The sequence below is a fragment of the Sminthopsis crassicaudata genome, chromosome 1, assembly GCF_048593235.1.
Source record: "Sminthopsis crassicaudata isolate SCR6 chromosome 1, ASM4859323v1, whole genome shotgun sequence".
In the NCBI taxonomy this organism is placed as follows: Eukaryota; Metazoa; Chordata; class Mammalia; order Dasyuromorphia; family Dasyuridae; genus Sminthopsis; species Sminthopsis crassicaudata.
Genome location: NC_133617.1, coordinates 394,150,932 through 394,173,107, shown reverse-complemented (window position 1 = coordinate 394,173,107; position 22,176 = coordinate 394,150,932). Strand labels below are relative to the sequence as shown.

General features: G+C 48.6%; 1 protein-coding gene across 1 annotated transcript; it reads left to right on the top strand.

The window, feature by feature from the left end:
• The first annotated feature begins 2,915 nt into the window (after positions 1-2,915).
• On the top strand, positions 2,916-21,211 carry METRN (meteorin, glial cell differentiation regulator). The gene is made up of 4 exons (XM_074279760.1): positions 2,916-3,277; positions 7,465-7,886; positions 9,949-10,008; positions 11,404-21,211. Exons 1-4 carry the CDS (start codon positions 3,180-3,182, stop codon positions 11,718-11,720), a joined length of 897 nt encoding a protein of 298 aa, XP_074135861.1. The 5' UTR covers positions 2,916-3,179; the 3' UTR covers positions 11,721-21,211.
• Positions 21,212-22,176: the final 965 nt, after the last annotated feature.

Below are 22,176 nucleotides of genomic sequence, written 5' to 3'. Positions count from 1 at the left end.
GATTGCCTGTCATCGGAGGGAGGGACTAGAGGGAGGGAGGGGAAAATTTGGAAAAATGAATACAAGGGATAATGTTATTAAAAATTATTCATGCATATATACTGTCAAAAATTTATAATTATAAAATTAATAATAATAAAAAAAGAAATCTTAGTGATATATGTTTCCATAAAAAGTCATTCCAAAAATAAACAAAAGGAAAAATCTTTAGGCTGGGACAGGTGAACCATGCTTTGAAGGAAGCAAGATCATATAAGGTGAGGAGGTGCCACATTTCAGAAATTGGGACTGCATGAACAAAGAATGTAACAAAGGATAGCTAACAGACCAGCTGGAACAAAAAGTAGGTGTGATGGGATATGAAACAAGATAGACTAAATGGGAGCCATATCATATAGGATTCTAAGAGGTAGTCAGGTAGCACAGTGGATAGAGCATTGTACCTGGAGTTAATTGGAGTTCAAGTCCAATTCTGGAAGCTTATAAGCTGTGTCACCTTGGACAAGTCACTTGTCTTCTCAGAATCAGTTCCCTCAACAATAAGATGGGAGCGATAATGTCACCTATCAGTGAAGTAGGTGACATTATCGCTCCCATCTTATCTTATTTGATGGGGAGCTTTTGATGGTGTTGGAGTAGAAGAGTGACATGGTCAGGTCTGTTTTTATGCCCCTTTCCCACCTGCTTTCCTTGTAGTTCTCTTTACAGTATAATAAAGTCTTGGATTTAGGATCTCCCAGATTGGCTCTTTCCTCTCTCCATCTCCTGCTACTTGTTTTCTACTGGAAAAGAGGTAGACTCAGCTGGGAAAGCTGGAGCTTGAACCTCGAGGGTAGAGAGTTTTCCTTCTCTAGTACTAACCTTTTTAGTCCTTTTTTTTTTTTTTTTAATGTTTTATTGATATTCTTCATAATTACTTTTCCCCAACTACAAACTTAAAGGAATTTCTTTTGAAACAAAAGCAAAATATTTTGGTTTAGTCTGAAAATGTGCAACTAATGTTGCACCTGTAATTCACCACCTCTCTGCTGAGACCAGAACCATGTTTCATCATTAGTCCTCTAAAAGTTAGGATTTTTTTTTCCCCTTTGCACTGAACAGCATTCTGAAGTTTTGCAGTTGATTGCTTTTACATTTGCCAGACTCTTCATGTAAATAATTTCTCAAAAATCATTTTTCAAGACACAAGCTCCTTTCCTTACAAGACCTCAAAAGTTTTTATGAAATTTTTTTCTCTGATCACAGTGTTTCTGACAGAGTACCTAGTGTCTCTGATGTTTTCTCTCAGAAGGGGAAACTGAGGCTGTAAAGAAGGAAGAAATAATGGCAAAATCACAGTATCTTTCCATTTTTACCATTCCAAACTTCTGCTGATTCAATCAAATAAAAATGAATTGGGAGTAGATATTCATTGGCTTAAACATCAGAACTATTAAAAGTGTAGCTTTTTGCTTGCTAAATTGAGTTATCATTTATTCACTTAATTAATCTATTTGGTCAGATAAGACTAACAAATAGTTCCTCTTTTCTTACTCTAATAGATGGATAGATAGGCAGATAGACAAGTCTAGATAGAAAGATATGACACTTGTTAAGAACTTGAACCAGGCTAAACAATAGTTTTAAGCCCCCTCTTTTGGCGAAAGCTCCCTACCCAGCGCTTTACTTGATCAAGAGTCAGTCCCAAACTAGACAGCATGTAACACTTCCAAAGCATGGGACAACCTTCAAGTTGTTAAGTTGGTAGGGGTGTCGTGTGGCCCGCTACCAGAAAGGTTTGCTCAAGCTTTACTCAGTTCAGTTCCTCATTTCCATCGTGCCCTTCAGACTACAGAGAAGCAAGAATTCCAATCAGTTCTGTGTTGGTCAGTTGCATGATGATCCCGGCTGACCTTTGTGCTAAGTGACTCATCCAGTCCTATCGTTTTATCAGTCCCTTTACTTCTGATTTCACTAGCAGTGGGCGTCTTGAGCAAGAGACTACTGCAAAGTTGGTTGTAATTTCTCCCCAGGGCAAGGGAGGTCAGGCAGGTTCTTGGAAAGAAGTAGGTTCCCACGAACTGCAGGACAGGTGTGTGTGTGGGGGGGATGACTGAGGTGTTTCCAGTCTCTTATAGTCCCCCTGGGGAGTACCACCCTCCCACCTGTCCAGGTTTGGCCCTTCTAGGCCAGGTGGTCCCCTATTCTAGCACCTAGCATCTCCGCAGGATGCGTGTGGTTCTTTTCTTTCCTTCCTAGTCACCCCCCCTCCCCGCCATTTTCCAGATTCTCTCTCGAGGTGTGGTAGGGGACAGATAACGGACGCGGGTAAACCTTAGCATCTTAAGACTTTAGAACTGAATGGCTCCCCTTCAAGAGCATGGAGCGGGAAGGAGATGGGGGGGTGGGGAGCAATGATAGCGAAAAGGGAGTAGATGCGGGGAATGCAGAGCAATAGGGTGCCTAATGAGGTGATTTTTGCTAATGATAATTATGAATAATTTAATTCAGTTATTTGCTGGGTTTATTTTTAAGTCAGGGAAAAAGCTCTACACGGCCCTAGGATCGAGGTGGGACCTGGAACGCGGGAGTGGCGGGGGAAGGAAGACGCCGGGACTGGCCGCGGTGGCCGGAGTCGCTGCCGCCTTTCCCCGGGCCGCCACATCTGGCTGGAAGCCCCGAGTCCCCAGGGCCGCACGACTCCCTCTTCTTGCCCCACGGATGGCCAGATATTGTTCTCCGCTCTGCTCGCCACGGCTCCGCGGGGCTCCGACCGGCCCCGGCGGGGCGGGGGCCGGAGCGCTCCCACTCCGACCTCCTCCACCCCCCCGCTCCTCCACAGCCTGATTGGAGGAAAGTTTCGGGACTGGCTGGCGATTGGGGAGTTCCGTCAGTCTCCGCCTCCCTGCCCATCCCTCCCCTAGCCGCAGGCATCCCCCAGCCCAGGTTGAAAGTGGCCGGCGGCGCGGCGGTCAGCGAGGCTCGGGGCTATGGGGTTTGGGGGCAGCGCCGCCGCGCCTCTCGCCTCCCCCCGGCTCTGAAACGCCTCGCCGAAGGAGATGGGGGGCTGCGGTTAGCGGAGGCTGAGGCTCGCCGGGTGCGCGGGTCTGAGGATGCGGCTCCAGCTGTTGCCGCTGCGGCGGCGGAGCTGCGGCTCCTGAGCGCCCCGGGGCCCCAGGCTCGGCTCCAGCCGCCCGGCCATGCCGCTTCCACCACTCCTCTGGCTCCTGGGCTGCGGCCTCCTGGCCTCCGCGGCCCTGGCCAGCTACTCGGAGGATCAGTGCAGCTGGAGAGGGAGGTATGGATACCCCCAACCCTATCAACCACTCCCCCCTCCTGCCTTCATCTGTCCCCCGGCTCGGACTCCCCCGCGTCCCTTCCCCCCGAACCCCTCCGCATCCTCCTCTTCTCGCCTCCCAGTCTATCTCCGCTCCTCCTTCGTCCTCTTCTTTAAAGGAAGCGTCAGAATCTTTACTAATTTGCCCCTCTTTCCTGAGCAGTTTGGAGAGGGAGGGAGGGAGGGGGAATGTATAGTAATGTGTTCTTCTCTAAAGATAAGTAGGTAGGAGGAAAGAGGTGGGGAGCGCCCCCCTTCTCCGGAGCCGGAGAAATGGAAGGGCTTTCCTACCTTGGGATGTCTCCCCTAGGGCAGAGGGATCTCCTTTTGGATCCTACCTCTGGCACCTGGAACTGGCGGCAATGGGGGGAGCGGGTGTGGGGAGCAGGGTTTTTCTTGGATTGAGCGCTGAGGCATCTCCAAGGAGAGGGCGGGGCTGGCAGGCCGGCGGGAGGAGGGAGAAGTCACAAAGTCAGCTTGGTTTTGTTCTCTTAGGGTTTTTTGGCGGGTCCTCTGAGGTGGCCCCCCCCTCCTCTTCATCTGCCCACTACATCCACATGCACACACACTCTCCTCCCCGGAGGAGAGCCGGCCCTCCTCCTGGCACCCCGAGAACCTGAGGCTCTCCTGCACTTGTCTTCTCCCCGCGCCCCCCAGCCCGCGGGGGCTCTCCCTCCCCCGAGTCTCTGCAAGCGAAGCCAGACTGCCCTCTGGTTTGGAGGAGCTGAGGGCTGAGGCAGGGGACTGGGAGTTGTGGTGGCTCGTTGAGGATGTTTGAGATAGCTCTAAAGGTCTGAGCAAGATGGGGAGGGAAGCGCTGGGGAATACTTGGGGCACCCGGCTCTGGGAAGGGAGAAGACAGCCCCCAGAGATGGAGAGGACAGAACCCTCTTTGTGAAGCTGCCACTCTCCTCCTGTCTGGTGCAATGGAGGACTTCTTTCAGAATTAGTGTTGATGAGGAGGGAATTAGCTTTTCCTGTAGGACCGAGGCTCAGAGGGGAGAGAGTAGTTTTAGGGAGAAGGGTTGGAAAAACATGTGGCAGACTTTGAAGTTGGGGGGAGGGGAGCCCTTCTCTTCTGAAGAACTGTCACTAGTAACTGGTTCCCTTCTCCCAATGTGGGATAGAAGCCACTAATCTCCAGAGGTGTGTGGGAGAATGAGATGAAGGGACTAAAATGGGGGAGCCCAAAGACCTAATCTTGGCCAATGTCTTGGCACACTACTCCCTCCCTACTCAGTCCCAGATGACCCCAAAACTGGGGGGGGGGAGGAATATAAAACTGGGATCCTTTGCAAAATGATATAGGAAACCTGCAATCTGGTCCTGGCCCTGCCTCTAATTCAGTAAGTGATCCTGGACAAGTCAATCCCCCCCTTTGCTTCCTACTCCTAAAGAAGTCTTTGGACCGGAATTTTGAGCTCAGCTCCTTGCTTTCAAGCTCAGAAAGCCAGGACATAGGGGATGGGAGAAGTGACCAGCTAAGTTTTCCTGCTTCCTCATGGCCAAGAAGTTGTTGCAGCCTGAATGGAAAGATACACAAAGTTTTTGACTTGGCCCTGGATTCCAAACTAATGAAGATCCCCATCTACTCCTTCCCCCCTCCCTCAGTCTAGTGTGATGCAGATGTGTGAGGATCTTGGGCTGGGATGCAGTCTGCGGGGGCCCCTGGGAGGATTAACATTTCAGGATCCACAAATCGTTGATCAAACAACTTGTGGGGCCTGAATCAGCTCAGAGGCTGAGCAACCGGAGAGACAAGGGGGCGGCAAAGGGCCTCTGTGTAGTCTGTGCTAAGAGCATCCTAGAGTGGAAGAGACATTCATTCAAAGGTCATCTAGTCCATCTTCCTGCCTCAAGCCGGGGCATTTTCCTCCCTTTAAGTCTTCCTCAAAAGGAGACAAAAGTTGGCCTTGGGATCGGGTACCATTCTTTCCCTGTTTTTTTCTGTACATTTTCACTGTACATTTCTTCATGTAATCTTACCAAAATTCCTCCTGCTGATATTTAAACTGTTCCCTGGGAAAACAGCTGTTCTCTGTCCCTCACAAGACAACCTTCCTTTGGCTTGAGGTTCCCGCCTTCTCTCTCTGCCCTATATCTTCTAGCTTCCTTCCATAGCCTGCCTGCCAGTCTTACCCCACCCTCCATCCCCATATACATTTACTAGGCTTTCCAATCACCTTGTACATCTGCCTTACCCACCCTCTATATCAATGTCTATAGCAACTGTCCCTAGGTTGGAGTTTGAACCCTGTGAGGGCCAGGCTAAGAACTAGACTAGTCTTTCCCCGGTTTTAGAAAGTTCATTTATATCCCTTCCAGCAGTACTAAATTGAGGAAATACTTCCAAACAGCACTGTTACAGAAGTAGAATGGGTTGCTTTAAGACCCCTTCAGTTTCCTCATCTGTAAAATGGAAATAAAAATAGTTCCTATCTCCCAGAGGTGTGAGAATCCAATAAGATAATATTTTAAAGTACTTTACAAATCTTAATATGCTATATAAATGATGACTATTATTTTTAACTATTGTTTTTTTTTTTTTTTTTCTCTTCTTTAAGCCTCATTTTTCTCCTTAAAATCAGGAAGTTTAGTCTCAGAACCTTGATTTTTCCCATCTTAAGATTTCTTCCAATTCTAATGTTCCATGATCTTGTGAATTTACAATTGTATTTGCTCAGTGACCTGCAGTGACCAACACATTCTAATGAGAGCTATCTAAAAATGAAATGGGCTGCCTTGGATCCAGTGGATGGCCCTTGCTCAAGCTTTCCTGGCGAAGGCTAGCTCTATGTCTTCACTATTGTGTAAAAGGGATTCTTATGCAGATACAGGTTGGATTAGATGGCCTGAGGTTCCTTTTTACAGGAAACTCAATGATTTTGTAGGTGGAGGAGAAAGTAGCAGAGATTTGTTAGGTCACTACCACATGATCTAGCAATAGGCTGAGAAAGTTTTAGGGAGAGGGGAGGGCTGCTATTAAGATTCCTGTGGCTAGCTGTACTGTAGTCAAGATTTTCACCAAATCTTACACTCTTCTTCCCTTATTACATGAATGGGAGCAAGTTTCACATAGAATCACAAAACACATAGAATCAAAAATTGGGGAATCTCAAGAAGCTAACTAGACCAATCCATTATCTGAAATAAAAAACCTCTACATTCAGTTCTTGAACCTGGAATCTATGAACTTGATTTTTTTTAATATATTTTGGTAACTATATTTCAATATAATTTCTTTGTTTTGAATCCTGAATATTTTTTATGCATTTAAAAACATTGTTCCAAGAAAGGATCCATTAGCTCCCACCAAATTTTAAGAATTTCTACTCTCCAGCATCCCTAATAAATGTCATCTAGCTTTTGCTTTTAAGACTTCCATTGAAGGGGCAACCTATTACCTTCCTAGGCTGACCCACCATACTTTGGATAAAAATTTCTTTAGATAAAAATGTCTTGGATAAAAAAGCTTCTTTGCAACTTCCCATTGCCTCCAATTTTACATTTTGAAGTCAAGAACTATCCACTCCTTTGGACAGCCAGTGCTGCTTTGAAGAGCTCCTATGCTCTCCATTACTTAGTCAAAGTAACATCCCTGGTTCCCTCATCTGATGCTCACATGGCTTCTTGTCAAGGTCTCATCCTGAAGATTTCTTCTGAACAAATTGACCCTTAAGCTCTAGAGTAGTCTACCAGGGCAGAGGGCAGTTGTGCTTTCCTCTCCCCAATGCTAAATGCTACCCTTCCCTCAATGCAGCCCAAAACCATATTCAGTCACAATGATAACTCATTTTGAGCTTTCATAGTCCACAACCCTCCTCTCTCCCCGATATTTTTCAGACAAAATTGTGTCACATGAAAGACTCCTTTCCATCTTGTATTGTGTATGATGTGTGGCAGGGAAGGGGCTGGGAGGCAAGGAGGCCGGGGCTCTGAGTGGCGTTCAAGAGTTCATCTCTCAGAGCCTCCATTTCTACAATTATAAAACAGGGACACAAACTCCTGCCTTCCCACTTCAGTGGGCAATTGTGGACTCATGTGAGATAGCAGTTGTGATAGGGCTTTACAGAAAGTCCCATGTGGTGTGGTGGGTGCTGGTACTGCTTTGTGGGTGCTAAACTGACCCTGTTTGGGGTTCTTGGCAGTGGCTTGTCCCAGGAGACGAACAGCGTGGAGCAGCTATCTCTGCATTGTGCTGAGGGCTCCCTGGAGTGGCTGTACCCAGCAGGGGCCCTGCGCCTCACCCTCTCCCCCAGGCTGCCCCCGGGCAGTGCTGGAGCTGGCCAGAGTCCCAGGCATATCACAGCCTGCATCAAGTCCTCTGGCCCCTTCCGGGGGGCCCAAGTCTACGTGGAGAGAGATGGACTCCTGGAGCTGCTGTTAGCTGAGGCCCAGGGGCCGCCCAGGGGCCGGTGTGTCAGCTGGCAGCCCCAGGAGCGGGTGGCCCTGTTCGTCCAGTCCACCCCGCATCGGGACATCAGTCGCCGAGTCGCAGCCTTCCGCTATGAGCTTCGAGGGGACTGGCACCTGCACCTCCCCCTGTTCACCCACAACCTTAGCATGGAAGGTGAGGAGGAGGAGGGGGAGGATCGAGGCCCTCTGGTCTCCGGCCTCCTGGGGCTTGGGCCCCTTTCTGCTGACTCCGCTTACACCCCTGTTTCATCTCCCTCTAGCTCACCAGAACCCTTGTAGTTAAAGCTGAAACCTGGGTCTTAAAACAAAGCGTATTTGAGTCAGGGAATTGTGATTGCTGAACTTTCTTGCCAGCATGTTAAGACTGACTTGCTGGATATCCTTCAGCCAGTAGATATTTACCCTGCTGGGTCCTGTTTCCCTTAACTCTTAAACGGAAAATAACAAGCGCTGTGTGATCAGATTGGGGTCCTGGTGAGCTACATCTCTCTCCCTTCACTCCACATGAATGTATTGTCCCCCAGTTCTTCTACCTGAGATCGGGTGACCTGTCACACTCCGTGTGACTCAGGCATCCAGACAATTCCTTGGGATCAGGAGGAAGTGAAGGAAGACTGGAAGAGAAATCTCCATGATGGCCTGAAGTAGCAGTGATCTCTGGCCCTAGGGAAGAGTTTTTGTGGTGGGGGGACTTGAAAGCTCTTAGGTAGATGGAGGGTTATCTGGAAAGGGTAGCAGTGCGAAGCAGCTGCCATCTGAACATTTTAGGAACCAGAGCAAAAGAAACCTGAATTGTAGCAGAAGAGATTCCAGTTAGATATGAATTTGCTGACTGCAAGTTACCAAGGGAGGCCATGGCATCTACCCTGGATTTGTTTGAGGGAAGTGTAGGCAATGACCTCCCTGGAGTGTTTGGAATACAGTCCGGCTTTGAGGCTGGATGGCCTCTCAGACTTCCTCTCAGCCTTAGGATTCAGTGATTGGGCCTTGGGGAGCATGTGGGAAGCCCTGCCTTGACCCAAGGCCTCCCATTGGGGGAGGAAGAGTAACTTGAGTCCCCTTCTCCTCCTGCCTGAAGGGGGGAGGGAGGAAGAGAACCAGGGTTAGAGTGTGCTCCCTACAGGGGCTGGGGGCCCAGAAGGGGCTGTAGCCCCATGACCTCCCTCCTCTCATCCCTCCGCCAACCCCTGCATGCCGCCAACAAAAGTCCAGTGTGCTATCTGTGGCCTGGCTGCCTGGTCTCCATGGTGATATGGGCACTCCCCCGCCATCTCCCCCGCTGAGCAAGGCAGCTCATTCCCATCCTTTGAGAGCCCCATGGCTGGATATGATGGGATTAGCCCCACCCATCTGTTGAGAGGGGGAGGCTCAGGGGAGTGGGTAGAGAGGGGAAAGGATCCTGTTCTCTTCTCTCCAGAGGCATCTTATCCCAAGGGCCCTGGCTCTTCCAAATTGCCATAATTTTCTAAAATACCCTTTTCAGGGAGGTTTGTGAGTCAGTATCTATTCTGATTTGTCCTTTAAGCCAAACAAAAGGACTGAGAGCTTTATGGATTCTTTCTGAGGATGAAAGAGAGTCATAACAGTTAAAAACCAGAAACCAGGAGTCCTGAGCTAAAAAAGGGAAACCTAAAACCATACACTTTTGTAAGTAACGTAGAAGTTGTTGATTTGGCCATGTGAGTTAGAAGTACAAAACATGATGCGGGCATATGCCTGTATATGTATATGTACTTGTGTATGCTTTGGGCTTCATTCCTTGAATTCCGGGTTGCCTCTGGAGGTTTTACACTTGCCTGGCTCAGAGGCAGCTGGAGAAGAGTGGGAAAAACACTGACTGGACATAGTCAGAAAACCTGGATTCAAATCTGGTCAATACTGCTTAACTAACGATAGTACTAGGGACAAGTTATTTTACCCCTTTGTCATCCTTGTCTATAAAGTGGGGATAATAAAACTTACTGCTAAAGCACTACACAAATGGGAGTTACTGTTAAGAGATTTCTAGTTAAGCTGAAGGATTCTCAGGAGGCGTATAAATAAATTTGATTTTAGCCCCCAAGACCTGTATGCATAGGGCAGCCTCCTCTTGACCTTTTCTTGCACTTCCTATTCTCAGAGGGCAGGCTAGTTGGGGGGAAGAAAGATAGGGGAAAAGCTGAGTAACAAGTGGGGAGCCTACCCCAATTTGTCCACTTCATGCTTCTGTGCCCCAGGAACCTGTCGCCCCTGCAGCGATGCTGAGGTTCTCATGGCTGTGTGCACCAGCGATTTTGGTAAGTAGCTCTCTCAGACTTGCTCAGTTTTAATGTTTTTTCCGGCCTCCCCCTTCCCCATTTTATTCCAGCTTCTCCTCCCCCAAATTCCTTACCCCTTCCCAGGATTATAATGGGCTTTGATTGGATTCTCCTAGCATCTCCCTTGGCCACTGTCCCCATCCTGCTGGTGTTTGCCCTCTTTCCGCTGCCCTTTTGTCTTAGGTTTCCTGGGAGGGAGAGAAGCTATTTGTCTGGAACCCTCAGTAAGTATAGTCCCTGCTGCTAAAAACAGGTCCAACCTTTGATCTGTGCCTGTGAAGTGACAGTGGGGAGACTGGGCAGTGAGCTTGGTGCTGTTACAGACGTAGGGAGCCTGGAAATAGAGGAAGCACTTAAGGTCCTCTGGGGTTCTGGGCTGGGGGCAGCATGGCGTGGAGGAGGGAAGGGAGGAATGTTCAACAGAAGAAGACAGGGGGTCTCAGAGAGTAGTAAGCAGCACATCTGAGCTAAAGCTGAAGTCACACTGTGTGCAGGGGGTCCCGAGGGTGACTGCCAGGGGTTCCTAGTCATGGGGGGAGGTAGGGGAGAGCCTGGTCTAACAGGGTTTGCAGGTTGCCCAGGAGAGGGGGCCCAGTTGCCATGGGAAGCCAGAGAGTGTATTAGTTCCTCTGACAGAAGTCCAGAGACTATTCAGCCGAGTTGGCTAGGGAGAGAGAGAGAGAGCACTTGGGTTGGAGGTCAAATGATCCAGGGGGAGTTTGGGGCATGCAGACGTGGGGGAAGGAGCAGCAGCAGCTTCAGCTGACTCACACCCCCCCAGCCTTGTTCATTCTTCTAACAGAGCAAGAAGGCTGGAGTCCCAGCCCTGCAGCTCCACCTCGAATCTCACAGCCTTGCCAGGGATCTCTGCTGGGGAGGAGGGGTGCAGGCTGTTCTGCACGGGCATGAGGGTCCAGGTGAGGGCGAGGGAGGACGGTTCAGCTCGGACTGCTGTCCAAGGCTGGAGGGGTAACCAGCCGTTCTGCTTGGAATCCTCAGTGGGCATTACTGCAGCCTTTTTTTCTTCAGGCGTCCCTCAGAGTCCTTGATGTGTTGAGTGTAGAGCCCACCCTTTCCTGACCTCAGTGTTATTCCCTTGGACACCGGATTCCTTACTGAACTGAGAAAGCCATGGGCTGCCATAGGTGGGAGAGGGCTGGGGAGGAGTTACCTTAAGTGTCTGGGATGCAGGCTTGTGAAAGCAAACTGAAGGAGAGAACTTCTCGCCCCCAGCTCTTCACCCAGAGGCCATCTTGCTCTCCTCCTCTGTGCCCCCTCCCCAGTTCTTCCCCTGCACAGCCTCTCCTTGACCACCAGCCCTCCCCCTGGGCACCGTGGCCCGGGGACAGCACCGTTTTCCCCTTCCTCTGGCAGTGGTTCGAGGGACGATCTGCGGGGTGACTCATGACCAGGAGCTGCAGGAGTCAGTGATCAGCGTCAGCACTCCTCGCATCCACCGGCAGAAGTTCCCGCTGTTCCAGCCGGCCGAGGCCCCCGGCCAGGTGTCCGGCACCATCCGCACCCCTTTGCGCTGTGGCGTCAGGCCCGGCCCTGGCACCTTCCTCTTCACTGGCTGGAGCCACTTTGGGGAGGCCTGGCTGGGCTGCGCTCCCCGGTACCAGGATTTCCGCCGCATGTACGAAGCGGCCCAGGCTGCCCACCACAACCCTTGTGAGATGGCCCTGGATTAAGGCTCTCTGCTTGGGAAGAAAGGACCCACTGACCGCGCCGAGGAGCCATCAGTACCCCGGACTATTGAGACCTTGAGCCGACTGTCCAGAGGTGCTGTAAGAAAGAGGAATTGCTTTGATCCTAGCTTTTTTTTTTAGGAGTCAGCAAGGTCTAACGACCAGCACGTTCCCGGGCATCCAAGTGCAGAACCAATGATGCCAGTCTTGAGAGAGATGCTGAAGGGGCACTTTGGGCAGTTAATCTTGGGCGGGATAGCCTGGGCTGGGAGAAGCTGTCTTCCTTGGTAGAGCCCTCACCACTACCATCACCCCATGGGGATGCCACCTGTCCTGTGCATCTTGCAGATCAGAGAGGTCTTAGGGAAAGATGAACCGGCCCTTCATTCCACCTTCCCCTTTCCAGGGAGACACTGCTGCTAGAGCCCGGGATTCCCCAACTTGGTGGGCATCTCATTTGGAAATGACTTGACAGATTGGGTTAGGAAGGGCAGGGGTGGGAGAGAGAGAGGCGGGGAAGAGGCCTCTGGAGCCCTACAGGGATCCTGATACCAAATGTACATGCCCCCAGTGGTGTTTCGGGAGAACTAAAACTCTCGCCAAGCATGTGGTTTAGTGGTTTCTTCCTGCTCTCTCTGGCAGGTAGGGGCTTCATTGGTGAAAGTACTGGGGGAGAAGGTGAGGGACTGGTGTTCTAGTTATTTCCCTCTTCCAAAAGCCCTTTCCCTTCTCTGCCTGGACTCTCCAGCCAGAACCTATTGGCTGGGTAGTTTATTAGGCAAACCTTTTTGGAGAAAGTAACTGAATTCAATGAAAGGAAGGTTTGGGGGTATGGGGTAGGGTTAGAGTGTAAAATGACTTGAGAGTCGGATTCCTTTTACCTTGGTACCTTATTTATTGTTGTGTGTCCCCTTTCACATATCCCTTTCCCCCTGCCTTCCAAGCCCATCGTGGCCCTCACTCACAGCCCTGGACATGTTGTTTCTATTAATCTTTAGGTGTATGACCATCCTGGGACACATGCATCCTCTCAAACACAGGCTCTCACCCCCACCCACATGCCCCTTGTGCATTCTCTTGTGTGTGCTCTCTCTCTCTTTCTCACACACACACATTTTCCTTTTTGTTGCATTGAAGTTGCCTCAGTTCTCTCAAGTCCTGCATTTTATAGCCGCCCACAATGGGATCTGATAAATGGGTTAAAAACTCCCACTTCCTGACACATGCAGGAGGAAAATCATCCCCCAGCCACTCTTCTCCATCTCTGAGAACTGAAGCTGGGAGGATGGAGAGATTCCTGGAGGCTGAGCTCACACTGGCCCCCATCCAGGAAGGCAGCTAAGGGGATAAGGAAAAGAAGATGCTCCCTCTTAGCGCTCACATCTCAGAGAGACAGACCAAGCAGATAAACTCGGTTTTCAGAGTTCCCTTAGATGGTTCTTATTAATCCAAAGTGAGTAAGGATGCCTGCAGAACTTTAAGCCCAGAGGGAGGGAGAGAAAGGAAGATTAGCAGAAATGAATGGATGTTCTCTAGAAAAAGCTGAATCCAAAAGCCTGTTCCTTGAGATTTAGAGCATCTTGTGAAGGGTGTACTGGCCTGAAATTTGGAACTGCTGAAGTTTGTTGAATTTTGTTTCAGCTTTGACTTTGAATGACTGGTTAAAAAGCCACTTCCCTGTCTTAGTGCCCTAGTCACCCTGTCTGTAAAATGGGGATAGTCATCTTTGGCTCAGGCCCACCTTCCTGGGGATGAATGAGAGGGTGTCTGTGATGTGCTGGGAGCTCCTCAGAGGTGGTGGACGTGAGATGAATTCTCAGCACCCTGGGCGTTCTGCCTCCAGACTTGCTAGAGATGAGAGAGCCGGTTTGCAAGAGAGGATAGGAGAAGGCCTGAGTGGGGAGAAGGAAGCGCTCTAAATTTGGAAGCCGGCGGCAGGATGTCTTGGGGGTTGGGGAGGGAGGGAGAGGGAGCGAGAGGGCACCCCGTGCCGGGCCGGGCTCTCGCCCTACTTTCTGCAGTCCAGCACATTCCAGGGAAGAATGTGCCACTTGTTGCTGAATTTCCTCGCAGGGGCCGGGGAGCTGTTTCACCCAGCTGGGCTCAGGGCTCTGGGCTCTCCTCGCAACCCCCCCTGCCAGCCCTGGAGGGGGAGCCGCACAATGGGGTCTCTAAGGAGATGTTTCCCGCCACTTCCCCCCATTGTCGCCCTTTCTCTCCCTCCCCCATTCCTTCCTCCTTGCTCTTTCAGGCAGATAAAGGGCTGAATTGGTGAATTGGTGGGTTACAAAGAAGAGGCGGCACAAAGCCTGAAAGAGGCAGAGGACTGTGGCTGCTTCCCCTGTCTCTTCCCCCTCCCCCCAAGCCAAAGCCAGGAAGAAGGATGACCCCGGAGTCCCTCTGCTGGTATGGCTGACTTCCTCCAGTCCCTCTGATGGGGAGAACGGCCCCCCTGCCAGGCTTCTCCAGAGCCGGAGGAGAGAGTGCCTCTTAGGGGGAAAACAGCAGCTGGAGTTATTTGGGAGAAAGGGCCAGGATCATGTATCAGATCAAGGTTTCCCCCACTCCCTTCTGAGGCCCGAGGTACTTGGTGGTGGAGAGCCGGCACCCACACAGGGAATTAAGGACGAGTGTGTGTTGAGGGGGCCGAGAGAACTGAGCTCATGGGAGGCAGCTGCGGGGTCGGCGAGCTACCACAGTATGAGGTAGAGGAGGAAAACCAGATGTGGCAGCTAGCAGGGCTCGGGCCTCCCTGGCCTGGGAGTCCCCCATACCCGAGTGATCCCAAAGTCCATCCTTGTGCCCTCTGGTTCTTGCTACCTCCAGACACTAGGGTCTGGTCTGGGAACCCAGTAGACTAAAAGGCAGCTCAGGCTCAGCCTGCCTCCAAGGCTCCGACTCCCTGGCCCCGGAAAAGAGCATCTTCCCTCCAAGTCTCAGGGAGGCCGACCAGCCTCCGGTCTGTGCATGTGCGGCTCGGTGTCTGAAACCATGTTTCCTAGTAAACTAGGGCACTTAGTCTTTTCTAGAGATGGTAGGCAACAAGTATTGGGAAAGACTTAGGACTAGGCTGGAACAAGACAAATTGCTGAAAGTTTGAGGCCGGAGTTAGAATCTGCTCTCATCTAGTTGTGGCTTGAGTTGGCTCCCCTTGGACAAGTCACCTCAATGCTGGTCTTCAGGTTCCTGATCTGCAAAGTTTGGGCTTAAACTAGATTTATAAGGTTCCTCCCAGTTCTAAATTTGCTATCCCTTATCACCAATCCTGATCCCACTGTTTCAACTTTGGCCCAATGGTGTCAGCCGGCCATAATGGAATCAGGAAAAGCTGAGTTGGGATTCTGCCTCATACTATGTGACCCTGAGGGAGTCACTTCACCTATCTTAGCCTTAGTTTCCTTCTCTGAAAAATTGAGATAATAATAGCACCTACCTCAGGGTTTTTCAATGGACCAAATGAGAAAAATGACATTTTAATAAAATGCTTTGCAAGCCATAAGGTGGGTATGTAAATATCAGCTTTTATTCATGTCACCTATGGTATCCACCCACATATCTGAACCTCCACTTGGGAGTTTTGGCCCTGGAAATGATTGGCAGAGAAGATATTACTAGTAGGTTGTTTTTTTTTTTTTTTCTCCCAAGAGAAAAGTGAGGTAGTTTGGGGCTGAATTGGACTAGAAGAGTCCCTTACAATTCTTTATTCTTTATTTATCTCTAGGGGATGACCCTAGAGGGACTATTACAATTTTTTTTTTTAATCAAAGCAGTAGGTTCTTTGTCCATGAGGAAGCATTGAAAAGTGATGTTCTGGTTTTGCTTTCTGTTCAGTTTTCACTGCTGTTTCTATTAACTGCACTGGTAGAAGTGTTGAGACTAAGATTGATCTTCATGGAAGAAGATGCGTGTGAAAGAACGTGTGGGTGTGTGAGTGCCTTCCTGTACCTCTGGTGGCAAATGTGATCCCACATGCATGTGCACCCCAGTGGATGTTGTGGGGGTGGGTGCACGTTGACAAGGGTATGGAGTAAGGTTCCACAAGAATGTCTGGGACACATCTCGGGTGAGGCTGTGGGTGTGTGAGAAAGTGGTCTGCATGCCTGGGAGCTTTTCTGTGTAATTGGTTCTTGGACGAGAGTGTAGAGAATTAAGTACAAATTCCACATGTGGCTTCCTGGGACTCATTCTGCTATTGATCCACACCAGACTAATCCTTCTAAGGTTTAGAAGGGGCAGCCTCTCGTCACCCCAGGGTGGCAGGGCCAGTAATGAATAGCAGTCTCCAAAGGGGAAGGGCTATTGTGAGTGGGTTTGGGCTGAGGTCTCTGGGCCTGCTCTCTCTCCATTACTTAGAACATTGTCAGGTCACTTCTTTTTTCTGGAGCTGTTCCCAAGGTCCAGGGCTTTCCCATCATCTGGGAGTGCGTAGTTGCAGAAATCTAAGTGGCAGCCTCCGCCAGGGCCCCTTTTGGGAGTTGGGGGGGGGGTAGAAGTGGGGGAAGGAAGCCGTGTGTGCTTGGCAAACTAAATGAGATGGCTCTCTGCCCCGAGGCCTAGAGGGCTTGGTCCTCTCCCTGAGGCTCTGACCAGGACTTGGGAACGGCCTCCAGATTTTGAATGCTCAGGTGGGCTTGGAAATTGCCTCCTCCCAGCTAAGCAGCCATTTTTCCCTTTGGCTGTTGGCTCTCAGTGCTGTGGCTGAGATCGCAGGCAGCTGGGGAGGGAGCTATTCCCAGCACATAGTGACAAATTCCTGACATTCATGGCTACTTTACAGCGTGGAGGAGGAGAGGGGAAAAAAAAGACCTAGGAGGGTAAAGATTAAAGTCTTTGGCTCTGAGAGGTTTCCTACCGGGAGCATGAAGGCTCTCCACTCAATCCTCACCTGCTCCCATTTAAATCCTTTGGAATCCAAATAGTGGCCCCCTCTTTCTACCCCCAGCCTGGGAAAGGTCATTTCTTTGGTATTCCTAAATCCCTTTTTACATATTGCCTACGGTGGGAAATCTCTGCAGCTTCTTTCTCTCCCCCGACAACTGGAAAATTCAGAAGTGAGGAGTCATGGGGATCGCACTGGAACCTGGGGAATGGCCTCCCCCATTCCCTCCGCCTCCCCTGCTCTCACATTTCCTGTCCTCCCCACCAGACTCAGGCGCCTTATTTTCTCCCCTCACTTCATTTTCAGTTTCACTTAAACATCATTTCTTAACCTCAGCCCTCTTGCCCTTTATTTTTGTTGGCTGCTTCCTCCTCCCCAAAGGCTCGCTCCGTCTCCACTCTCCCTTGGCCTCCATCCTTCCCTGTTTTTCTGCTTCCTCTACACTACACCCCCTCCTCCTTTCTCTTTGCCTGATTTTCCATCAGATTTCAAGCTAATTGCCTCCAGCTGCAGGAGAGAACCGGAAAATCAGAGAAGTCTCCGTGGCAGTTCATTTGGCTGGGGTTGGGGCTCAAGATGGTTTCATTTAACGAAGCCCTATTTGGTTGTCCCAGAACAGGAGCTGGGGGGGCCAAGGCCCCGCTCTAATTAGGGGTGGTTGGTGGAAAGAGTCCCGAGTATAAAGTTTATCACCCTCTTTGCGCTTCTCCAGGCCCACTATGATCAACAACTCCTCCAGCTCCCAGTGCATCTGTCCTTCCTCTATGGACCCAATTCAAATTGCCTAAGCCCAGCTATTATGCCTTTCCACAGTGTGTTGGACATAAGCAAAGTGCTTTTTCAGCAAAAAATACCACAGCCCTTCCCCTGCTTATGAGCTTTGATGGTGAGAGCAGTATAGAGAGAAGGAGTAGGAAGCCAATGATGGAATTCAGGAGTTTTGATTCTCAGTCCTATCTTAAGCCCCCTCTCCCATTTGAAATTGGGCTCCTTTGGGAAAAGATTTCTGACTCATAAATTCCCCACCTGGATCACCAGAGAAAAGAGCTTTGACCAATATAACATGGTAAAAAGACCTGGGCTCCAGTCTCAGCTCGGTCACTTTCCATCTGTCAATAAGTCCCAATATTATGGGCTTGCCATGGATTTGGCACTGTATCCCTGCAAAGGGTTGCAGCTGTCCTTATGGGTTTCCATTCTAGTGGGGGAGACAACATGCAAACAACTATACAGCCCATGTAGATGGAAGGAAGACAAAGAAAAGGACCAGGAAATAACCTTGCAGAAGCTGAGTCTTGAAGAGAACCCAAGAAGCCCAAGGAAAGAAGAAATGCATTCTAAGCGTGGGGAAGGGACAACCCATGAAAATAGGTGGAGTTGGGAGATGGAGTGTTGTGGTAAGAATACTTGGGAGGAATAGATGGCAAAGGGAATAAAGTGTAAAAAAGATTAGACTTGACTGGGAGAGATCAGGTTGTGAAGGGCTTTAAAGCCCAATATGATTCTGTATTTGATTCTGGAGGTGATAAGGAGTTGGAGATTGAGGAGAGCAGTGAAATGGTCAGACTTGCATTTTGGCAGCTGAATGGAAGGAACAGGGGAAAGACTTGAGGTAGGAAGATGAGAAAGTTTTTCAGGAATCTGTGCCTGAAATGATGAGCACCAGTGTGGTGGCTGTATGAGTAGAGAGAAGTTATGAAAGTTGATAAGGTTTGGCAATAGATGGGATATGTAGAGAGAATAGTGAAGGATGATACTGAAGTTATGAGCCTGGATGATGTCTTAAATAGTAATGAGGAAGTTGGGAAGAGATAAGAGCTGGGAGAGAAAGAATAGGAATTCTGTTTTGGTTATGTTGAATCTGAGAGGAGCCTATGGGATTGAGATGTTCAAAAACCAATTGGTTATTCGTAGTTATATGTGTAGGATGTCCTGGAGTATACCTGGACCTCTTGTGTAGGGCTGACTGGGTTTGCAAAGCCTTTAGCAACGGGTGTGCTTTTCTATCTCGGAATACCCAATTGTTGCAGCTGTTGCTGTTTGTTTCCTCTTTTCTGCTAAAGGAAGAAGCAGGTTTGTTTAGTGACTTGATCACCTGGAGCCCCTCTGTCATCTTTTGAATCTCTTCAAGTGATGCTTGGACTGTTCTAATGGTACTGCTGCTACCACCTTTTGGAACATGGTTCCTGTTAAAATTGAATAGGTGGTGGCGCAGTGGATAGAGCACCAGCCCTGAATTCAGGAGGACCCAAGATCAAATTTGGTCTGACACTAACACTTCTTAGCTGTGTGACCCTGGGCAAGTCACTTAACCCCAGCCTCAGGGGGAAAAATTTAAAAAAAAAAGATTGAATAGGTGGTTTGATTTGTCCTCCTCCCCACCCCTAGGAAGTACTTTTGCCAGGTTAGGGAAAACAGTTACATTGTTTTTGCCTTCTGACTTTGCCTTGCCATGTTGTTTTAGTGTGGAACTCCCAGGTCTCTGGTTGGTTCAGACGATTAAGACAAAATACGAACATTTTAAGCTTTAAAAAGATGTATTTTTGTCCTTAGATAGAGTGTGGGAACAAGGGGACAGGGTCCTGGTGGTATTTTTTTTTTTTTTTTAAGAAAAGATAAAGCTAAAAAGTTATTCTATAATTGGGGTAAGGGAAAGGGTTTGATTAAAAGCACTTTGCAAAGTTTGTACTTTTAAAATGTAGTTGTTAATTTTTAAAAATTTAGCTTAAGTTTTAGTTTGATAAACAAAACATCCTTTATAAATGAATATTCAATAAATGTTTGCCTTTAAAAAATAAATGGGCACATACTCTAATGACATGTGCTATACATTCCTGAAACGTGGAGCTATTCTGATAATATTAAAAGATAACCAGTTCTGATTGTTTAGGAATTTAGTCATCAGCTTTGAAAAACAGCATCTTAAAACTGGTGGAAAACTTAGTTGTCAACTGTTTTTATTTTGGAGAACCTTTTTTGCAAAACAGAAAGATAAGCTTTTGAAGCAGCAAGAAACTTTAGAGATCATTCCAAAAGTCTCATCTTTCAAGTGAGCAATTTGAAGTCCAGAGAGGTCACAGGGGTCACATGTGGCAGACCTAGGAATCAAACCCAGGTTTCAATCAACAAATATTTTTTAGGTACCTACTTAAAAAGATGCTCTGTGTTAGGATTGGCACTGGGATTACTAAGACAAAAATGAACCATTCTTCATCTTCCAGGAGCTAATTAAAGGAAACCTATAAAAAGATAAATAAAAGGTAAATTTTTTTCCCCTTGAGAAAGGAAAAAAAAAAAAAAGGCAGGTGAGGGGCGATTAGGAAAAGCTTCATAGAGGAGACAACATTTGAATTGGGATTTGAAAGAAGCTGGGATCCTTAATCTAGTACTCTTTCTACCCCACCATAATATCAAACAAGAGTTGTTCCTTTCAAATTAAAAATATGCACCATTCATCTCTGCCTCCTAGACTTTCAGCTCTCTGAAATAACCTTGGTCATTCATAAACCTGGGAATGAACCTGAACATCATGGGTGAGCATGGTTGACTTTCCAGGCATCCCAAACATGTCTAAGTTAGAGAATTTTAAGAATAACTATGACATAGATGATCATAGACTGGATTTGAAAGTTAGTCAAACTGGAATTTTAATGTCTCCTCTGATAACTACCAAACAGCTGTGTGACTGTTTACAAATATCACCTCTGAACCTCAACTTTCCTCATCTATGAAATGGGGATGAAGATAGTTCCTGCACCTAAGGTTGTGATAATCAAATATGATAATGTATGTAAATATCAATCTTTCAAGATGGGATCCAAAAGGAAGGAACTTTGTTTTAATTTTAGCTCTGTTTTTTAAGTGCTTTGAATGACTGAGAATGGGTAGATACCTGAAAGGAGAAATTTCCAGTTGAATTCTGATGGGTGGAGATGGAAAAAATGGGGAAAGCAAGGTTAAGGGGAGAATCAGATTAGAAGAAAGGGCCTTTATATCACCTGACACAATCATTTCATTTCACCCGATTCTCATCGTTTGTCCTTCAGAGCATCAAAGCAACAGTGATGTGGCATAAAACTGGCACTGGGGCCCAGGATTGATGAAATCAGTGTAACAAAAGCCTGAATAAAGTGTCAGAAAGTCTGATCGCTGGAGAGTCCAGCTCTAAGAACTGGTGCCCCTGTTGCTTTGAGGCCATTAGGCTGGCTGTCCAATTGTTGGTGTTTGGGGTTCGGTCCCTTCCAGCTCCCTCCGGCCCCCTGGGGCTGTACCATTTGTCCTGCTGACTCCAGGCCACTGCTTTTGATCTGTTGGTACAAACCAAGGACCCTCGGATGTGTTCATCTCCTCTGAAATTGTACCCTTTTTGTGTGTTGTCTTCAGGTAGAATGTAAGCTCCTTGAGGGCAGGGACTCTCGGTTTTCCATTTGTATTGCCCTTTAGTGTAGTGCTTGCCTCTCAATAAAATGTTTTCCCTCCCATTCATTCCATCATCTTGCTCGGCCCCAATTTCCTTGTCTCTAAAGTGGAGATGTGAGGTTCAAATAAGCTGAAAAGACTTTGTAAAATGTAAAGGCCTATGTGAATGTAAGAGATTATAACGATTACTAATGGTGTGCCAACTGTACTGCTGTGCTCTTATTTTCGTTTTTCTTCAGAAAAAAAGCCACTGACTATTATTGAATATGAAACAACATGGGGCAGTGAGACCCGGGATCCTGCTAACACAGTGGCTTTGTGATACTGGACAAGTCATTCAGGCTCTAGACCTCAGCTTTTTAGACTGGGCGGAGATCCCGTGTGGGATCCCATACCTGAATGTGGGAGTCACCGAATTATGATTTATGAACAGTAAATGTTCGATTTTGTACATATTTTATATACCTCTGAACCTGGGGGTGACGTAAAATTTCTCAGGCAAAAGAGGTCAATAGTGGACAAGTTAAAGCAGCCCTGTCTTAGGCCCTCCTTTAAGAGAGGAACGATGACATAAATGGGGGGGGGATAAATTTTCCCTGGAAGTACCCCCTCTATTATAGGCCCAGTTTCTGTTGTCTATGTGAGCTGGATCCATTCAAGTCTTTCTCTGGTGCCAAATCACAGTGCAGAAATGACCGTGGGCTCCACGAGGCTGTCCTCAGGGGCAGCCTCTGACAGGTGCCAGCAAACGGGCCAAGGCCTAGGAAACTACTAGTTAATGGAGGCGAGGACGCCCCCGGCTGGAGAGCATTTTTGGCCACCACGGATCCAGAAGGCCGCTGAAGGTCTGTCCCAAAGGAAGCACCAGGGACCATGTAGAGCAAAGGTGTGCCGCTGTTGTTAGTGTTGTCCTCGGATGCTGCGCCTGGAACTAGCGGAGGTGCGCACTGTCAATATACAAGGAGCTGTTTTCTCCCGGGAGGTTAGGCTCGGGAGTGGGAAGGGGGAGTTTTCTTTCCCTCAGCACCCCACCCCCCCTCCGCATTCTGAGAGGACTTCTGGAGAATTGCTTGGTCACAAGCAACAATAGGTCTCTTTGTGTGTACAGGAATCAGGACTGCGGACCTAAAACCGGAAGGAGCTGCTTTAGGTTGCTGAACC

Excerpts from the sequence above, each read along its gene's own strand:
- METRN (XM_074279760.1), top strand. The coding sequence starts at position 3,180 with ATGCCGCTTCCACCACTCCTCTGGCTCCTGGGCTGCGGCCTCCTGGCC. Across the intron at positions 7,887-9,948 it reads CCACAACCTTAGCATGGAAG|GAACCTGTCGCCCCTGCAGC; the intron begins GTGAGGAGGAGG and ends TCTGTGCCCCAG. Across the intron at positions 10,009-11,403 it reads TGTGTGCACCAGCGATTTTG|TGGTTCGAGGGACGATCTGC; the intron begins GTAAGTAGCTCT and ends TTCCTCTGGCAG.